The 6,976-nt window shown below is 49.1% G+C and overlaps 1 protein-coding gene across 4 annotated transcripts in view; it reads left to right on the top strand.

The window, feature by feature from the left end:
- Tex2 (testis expressed 2) overlaps positions 1-6,976 on the top strand; it is a 117,630-nt gene that overhangs the window by 67,306 nt on the left and 43,348 nt on the right. For all 4 annotated transcript variants that reach the window (XM_029545973.1, XM_029545971.1, XM_021212179.2 and 1 more), the window contains exons 3-5: positions 1,237-1,437; positions 3,203-3,542; positions 5,561-5,808. In XM_029545973.1, coding sequence (XP_029401833.1) covers positions 1,237-1,437; positions 3,203-3,542; positions 5,561-5,808 — 789 coding nt within the window. The remainder of the gene's footprint in view (positions 1-1,236; positions 1,438-3,202; positions 3,543-5,560; positions 5,809-6,976) is intronic.

The following is a 6,976-nucleotide window of genomic DNA, read 5'->3' as shown; positions in this document are numbered from 1 at the left end:
TGGATGGATGGATGGATGGATGGATGGATATGACTCCCTCTTCTGACCTCCTTGGGCACCAGGCATACACATGGTGCAGATAGATGGATGGATGGGTGGATGGATGGATAGATGCACCAAAACACTCATGAAATAAGTCTTTAAAACTTAAAAACAAAACAAAAACCAAGCCACCGTATAAATATATTTGTGCCAATTTGAGGATTAGCAGTCCTTGGCTCACAACTGTACTCGTTTAAATTACTGTAATAGGGGACTGGAGAGATTGCTCAGTGTTTAAGAGCACTGATTGCTCTTTCAGAGGTCCTGAGTTCAATTCGCAGCAACCACATGGTGGCTCACAACCATCTATAATGGGATATGTTGCCCTCTTTCTGGTGTGTCTGAAGACAGCAACAGTGTACTCATACATAAAATAAATTACTGTAATAACAGAGCTGTGTTCATTGCACTGGTTTCTTTATTTGCTGCCTAATTGTTACTCATCTGCTCTGCACTGTATGATTTCCATGAGGTACAAGTTACCATCTCATTGAAATAGGCCAGTAAGTTTTCTGAGTCTTGGATGAATGGTAACAGGATGAATGTGATGTCAAGGATTGTTTACAAAGTAGGCTGAAGTCAGCAGAAATCAGACAGACTGGTGCTGGTACAATGGCTTGGTGGGTGCTTGCTGCAGTTCATTCCTGAGTCGCACACGGTAGAAGGAACTCCGCCTTCCCCTGCAGGTTGTCTTGTGGCCTCCATAGGCACACTGCAGCCTGCATGTAACTAATATTCAGCACACATGTGATAAACAAGCATCACATATATAATAAACAAACAAATGCATCAAGGTAACAGCACGAGGCTGGGAGCCAGGCATGGTGAGCCAGGCATCACACCAGTAACCACAGCACTCAGGCTGCCGGGAGCAGGAAGAGCACAAGAAACCTTCTAACAAACAACCAGACAAGGCCAGACTGGCTCAGTACTCATTCCCAAGGGAGGTCAGGCAGGGAGCATTGCTCTGTGGGATGCATAAGACTTGAATTTCCCCTTTTGCTTGTCAGCTTTAAGAAAAGAATCATATTTTAGGACAGTGGACGTTACCACTCTGACTCTCCAAATTTGGGTTACAAAACCATACCAAATTCCTCCTCAGCCCTCAGCATAGGGAAGCTAACAGGGTACCTTGTGACCTTCGGTCCTGATATCCAGGATTCACTCTTACTAATAGAGGCCTTTCTCCACCAGGGATGGATGAATGAGATTTACAACTATGATCCAGAAACTTACCACGCGACTTTGACACACTCAGTCTTTGTCCGGCTCGAGGGTGAAACCTTAAGACTTTCAAAGCCCAACAAAAACATATCCAGGAGGGCAAGCTACAATGAGACAAAGCCAGAGGTCACCTACATCAGCCAGAAAATCTACGACCTCTCAGACAGCAAGGTAAGTCTGGGATATTTTGGAAGCAGAGCCTGATGACTGAAAGCATTTGGAGTCTTGATTGCTGACTGCACCCCACCCCACCCCACCCCACAGTGTTGCTTAAGAAGCACTAGACCTTAGGGCAGCATCTCTCCAAGACACTGAACCACAGGGCAACTTTTGAAATGCAGGTTGGGGAGCAGCAACTTTGAGTGGGGCCTGAGAGCCTGGATTTCACCACCACCACCACCCCCTACCTCCCCAAAGACAGACTCCCTGTGTAGCCCTGGCTGTCCTAGAACTCACTCTAAAGACCAGGCTGGCCTCACATTCACAGAGATCTGCCTGTCTCTGCCTCCTGAGCAATGAGCAAAGGTGTGCACCACTGCCAGCTGGCTGAGCCTGGACTCCTCTGAGCTTCCAAGGTGAGCTCTGGCCTGCAGCCCCGTGGACCACACTCCAGGAGTGAGGGTTCTTTCTCGGCACTCAGAATCTCGCCTTTAAAAGCGTGTGCGTTCACAGAGCCAGTTCCATCCCCAGCACCAACGCCAGGTGTGCTGGCATACATCTGTAATCTCAGGAGGCCAAAGCAAGAGGAGATTTCTAGGAGGTTTCTAGGCCAGCCTGGGCTACATAGTAAGAACTATTTCAACCTGCCCCTTCCACACGTACCCCGCCCCCCCCCCAATAAAAAAAGAAAGAAAGAAAACTAGATTTTCAGTGTAAATGCTATGTATATGTTGCCAAGTATTGATAAAGCTCCGTGAAATATAAAAAGTGTGCACATGCCAACACATTTTGATAAAGCGTCATTTGTATTTTCGTGGAAATATAAATTGTTATTCCGCAGACATGGTGTCTTGGTTAGGGTTTTACTGCTGTGAGCAGACACACCATGACCACAGAAACTTTTTTTTTTTTTTTTTTTTTAAGAATTTACAACATTTTTTTTTTTTTTAAGATTTATTTATTTATTTATTTAATGTATGTGAGTACACTGTAGCTGTCTTCAGACACTCCAGAAGAGGGCATTGACACAGCAACTTTTATAAGGACAGCATTTAATTGGGGCCGGCTTACAGGTTCAGAGGTTCAGTCCATTATCATCAAGGTGGGAATGTGGCAGCATCCAGGCAGGCATGGTGCAGGAGGAGCTGAGGGTTCTACATCTTCATCTTTAGGCTGCTAGCAGAATCCTGACTTCCAAGCAGTTAGAATGAGGGTCTTAAAACCCACGCCCACAGTGACACACCTACTCCAACAAGGCCACACCTAATAGTGCCAATCCCTGGGCCGAGCATATACAAAGGATGACACATGGTGCCTATTCTCGTAGCTCTCGTGAGTGGTCTTTCAATCTCTTCACAGTGATGGCAGTATGTAGATTCGTCCTTGAGTTGATTCCAGCACTGACCTGCACTTTTCTGTCTAGTCTGAGAGATGCCTTTTCCCCAGCTTCAGCTTCACCTAGGGTCACTAACTCAGTTGTTACCCAAGCCTGTTTGATGATAACCACTTAAATGTTAGCAGTACTCTGTTACTGCTGCCTGAGAATAAAACATTCATAGCTCTTAAACATGTACACTTAGGAATTTTGAGTAATAACAAGTTATCTCTAAAATTTATTCCATGTTCTACAGTCAGATTATAGACAGATGGTGAGAGTTATTTAACTTCCACCATTTCAGTCAAGGTCCTGACAGGCTGACCTTTCTGATACATGTGATATTGATGCACAAGGTAAACACTCTTTAGTGTGTAAATCGTCATCTGCCTTTCTCTGTAGATTTATCTTGTACCTAAAAGCTTGGCTCGAAAGCGAATCTGGAATAAGAAGTACCCCATTTGCATTGAACTTGGTCGGCAAGATGACTTTATGTCTAAGGCGCAGACTGATAAGGAAGCTACAGAGGAGAAGCCGCCGCCTGAGAAAGAGCTGCCGAGCGAAGACCTCAAGAAGCCACCCCAGCCTCAAGAGGGGACGAAGCCTAGCCAGCGAGACCCGATACTCTATCTGTTTGGGAGAACTGGCCGAGAGAAAGAGGAGTGGTTCAGACGGTTCATCCTGGCGTCGAGGCTGAAGTCAGACCTCAAGAAGCCGGCTGGCGTTTCTGGAAGTAAATCAGGTAATAGCATTTGTGCTAAGTGTGTACCTGTTTAAAGGGCTGTGGGGGGATTAAGAGAGTGGCAGGCAGGCAGGCAGGCAGACAGGAAGCCGGCCTTTAGGTCATTACTCTCTGCAACCTCAAATGTGTGAACCTTTTACAGTAACCACCACCCCCATTCGTTCTAAGTCATTTTTCCAGTGATAGTCCATTTGCAGGTATATGTGGTGAGCTTGTGGTGACGCCCTGGGACTCTCTTTTCTTGGCAGTGTCATAAAAGCAGCTCCAGGAGACCATGCATAGTCTGAAGACAGTGGTTAGAGAAGAGCGTGGGGCACGTACTTTTAATCTCAGGATAGTGGCAGTGGCAGGCAGATCGCTGTGAGTTCGTAGTCAGCCTGGTGTACACACCTGAGTGCTGGCATTAGAGTCATGTGCTACCATGCCCAGCTGAATCTGGTTGTTTCTAATGGCTTGCACTTAGGGCACAACGAAGTCAGTGGTAAGAGCCGGGACTGTGGGAGGCCTTGGTACCTACTTCACACTGAAATCAAGCAAGCTTCCACTCTCACACCCATAGCAGTACCTTGGTTAGCTGGGGCTGCTCCTTTTTTCTCTACACTATGAGTAGAGATGGACCTTAGAATGGTGAGGAAGACTGTATTGTATTTCAAATCAGCCTGAACTACAAGGCCCAGCTGTCATCAGCTGTGAAGGTGACACTGGGGAAGAATCTCCAGGACCAGGCCCCTCTGTAAGCACTGCATGAGAGAAGTCTTGCTGGGCGCCTCAAGTCTGTCATCTCCCTCAGGGATGCTGCCGCTTAGAGACGTGACAACATAGGTTTCTCCGGCAACTCCCTGTGCAGGTTCTGGCTCAGGAGGCCCAGCTAAGGGTGGAGATTCCAAATCTCTAGCGCCCAGTTTCTGTCTGCAGTCAGAAGTGGCTGCAGAACCTGGTAAGAGCAGGGAAGCCATGAGCGCCCGGCACAATTCCAGAGCTACAGAGTGGAGACAGCTCCTATGCTCTGACCCACCCTAAGCAGGGAAGCTGCTCCACGGGCAGGGAACAGCAGCCAGGCCACAGTCAGGTTCTCACCCCTGTCCTTGAACTAGTCAGTCCTAGAAATAACCTAGCTAAACCACTAAGTTAAAGTAGCTTCCCCAGGTGTCTGTGCGACCAGGAGAGAGCTGCAGGTCAGACAGCAGGAAGCCAGTGACGTCAGTGATCAGGCTGGCTTTGACCTCTGTTCTTACCTTGCTCACACTAAGCCTGAGTGTCAGATAGGCCCATGCTTAAAACTCTATTGCAACAGGGTAAACCGAATCTGGGTCAGGTTCCCGCCTTTCACTCCGCCCACACTTCCTGTCCCTCTGTGTGTCCTCTCTCGGGACTCCCTGAATCTTGCTTCTTGATACTCTGTTCTCTAATCTGGATCGTTCTTCTGCCAGCGCAAGGAAAATGGCAGCTGTTGTTGGAAAATGGCACAGGTGTTGGTGGTGGGATGTCAGCACAGGGTCAGCAGCTCTTGGCAATGCTTGTTACAGGTGACTGGGACTTATCTTCCCGGGTGTCATACTTCAAGGGCACGGATTCAGCTTGTTCCCCTGGCTAGCATGGAGCAGGTCCATAGAAGGTGCTTCATGACTGCTTCACTGAATGAGAGATGGCATCTTTGCAGTGCCCCGAGCTGTGCATGAACAGTTAGTTGTCTTCCTTCCCTCTCTCTCCCTTTACCCTGTGAGCATTCACAGCGCCACCCTGACTGTTGCGTACACTGGTGCTGTGTTTTGTGTTTTATGTTTTCTTAAAAGATCACTGGGAGCAAAGAAAAATACTGCACTAACCCCATTCCATACCTTGGAGAACAATAAAATCCATTCTAAAAGTCACCTGTTGTTAGAGCAGAAGGTATTTTTCAGGGTGAAGTTTTTAAATCATTCGATAGCATTTTAGCTGCTTTCCTGTTTAACCATGGGCATTTAGTTTATCCCTGCTTGTTTTATCATTTGCATTAATAGCTATCGTTTCTTACCCAGGGCTTCTGCCCACACACAGCAGGCACAGCAGTCCCTCGGGGCACCTGACCCACAGCCGCAGCAGCAGCAAAGGCAGCGTAGAGGAGATGATGTCCCAGCCAAAGCAGAAGGAACTGGTGGGCAGCGTGAGACAGAAGATGCTCCTAGACTACAGTGTGTACATGGGCAGGTGTGTGCCCCAGGACGACCGAAGCCCCCACAGGAGCCCTGTGCAGAGTGCAGAGAGTAGCCCCACAGCTGCGAAGAAGGTAAAGCTGCCGGCCTGGGGCCTCTCTGCTCTTCTTACATTCACCTTTGTGTGTGAGGGATGCATGTAGGCCCTCCCTGTTTCATGCTATGAAGACATGGCGATGAGCTAGGCACTGAAAGGCATGTGTTCTCTTGGAACTCATGTTCAGGGGCATGGCACAAAGCTGGCATTGGGTGGCAGGAAGAATTGAAGCTGGGTAAAGGCAAATGAGGAAGGCTCCTACTGTGTGTGTTGTCCAGGTCTCTTGGAGGAGGTAATTGATGAGCCGCAGTAATACACGGTAGGAGAACCTTCTGGAAGGGCGGGCCCCACTGTCTACAAAGGTCCCACAGCAGGAATCAGTTGGGATGCTCAAAGGTGGGACAAGGAAGGACGAGAGAGGGAGGCAACAGATGTGGAGGCTCAGCGGGGCCTCCAGACGTGTTCTGAGGGAGCTGACAGGTCATACAGGGTTTGAAGTGGGAGTGCCATTGTTGGAAGGCTAAAGCATAAGCGACTCTGCAGAAAGGCTGCAGGAAGGAAGGAGTGGGTGGGACGCGGTGGCGGTGGGTCGAGATTCGGGTGATAGCCGGTAGCTGGGAGAGGAACTGACTGCTGATGGGCAGATGTGGGTATGAGGACAGATGTGCACCTGAGCTGGGGGCTGTAGGTAGGAAGGTCCCAGCCACTGGCCCCACACCTCAGCTGTCCTTGCCTTTGAAGATGTGTCATGAGATCCAGTCCAGAGGCCTCTAGTACAGGCCTCCACTGTGCCCCCACCATTTTGAGATGGAGCCACTGCCTGCACAGCACCCAGCCTCTTCCCATCAAGAGTCAGCCATGTTTGACCTCTTACTCGGGCCAGATTTCTGCCTCTAATGAGGACCATATGGTGTCTTCCTCTGGTGCCTTTGGCTGCCCTTGCTTTACCTGCTCCACTGATTCCCCTCTGTGTGGAGGTGACCCATCGATGACCTGACCCATGACCTTGTTAGCTTGCCACCCACCATGTGTCTCTGGTGAAAGCAGACTTCCCTCTAGGCTAGGGCAGGTTCTGTCAGCTCCTCAAGAAGTACCCAGTTTAGCCGGGCGTGGTGGCACACGCCTTTAATCCCAGCACTCAGGAGGCAGAGGCAGGCAGATTTCTGAGTTTGAGGCCAGCCTGGTCTACAAAGTGAGTTCCAGGA

This window comes from Mus pahari, chromosome 14 (genome assembly GCF_900095145.1).
Source record: "Mus pahari chromosome 14, PAHARI_EIJ_v1.1, whole genome shotgun sequence".
Classification (NCBI taxonomy): domain Eukaryota; kingdom Metazoa; phylum Chordata; class Mammalia; order Rodentia; family Muridae; genus Mus; species Mus pahari.
Note: the sequence above shows the minus strand (reverse complement) of the source record. Positions and strands in the feature narration are given on the sequence as shown.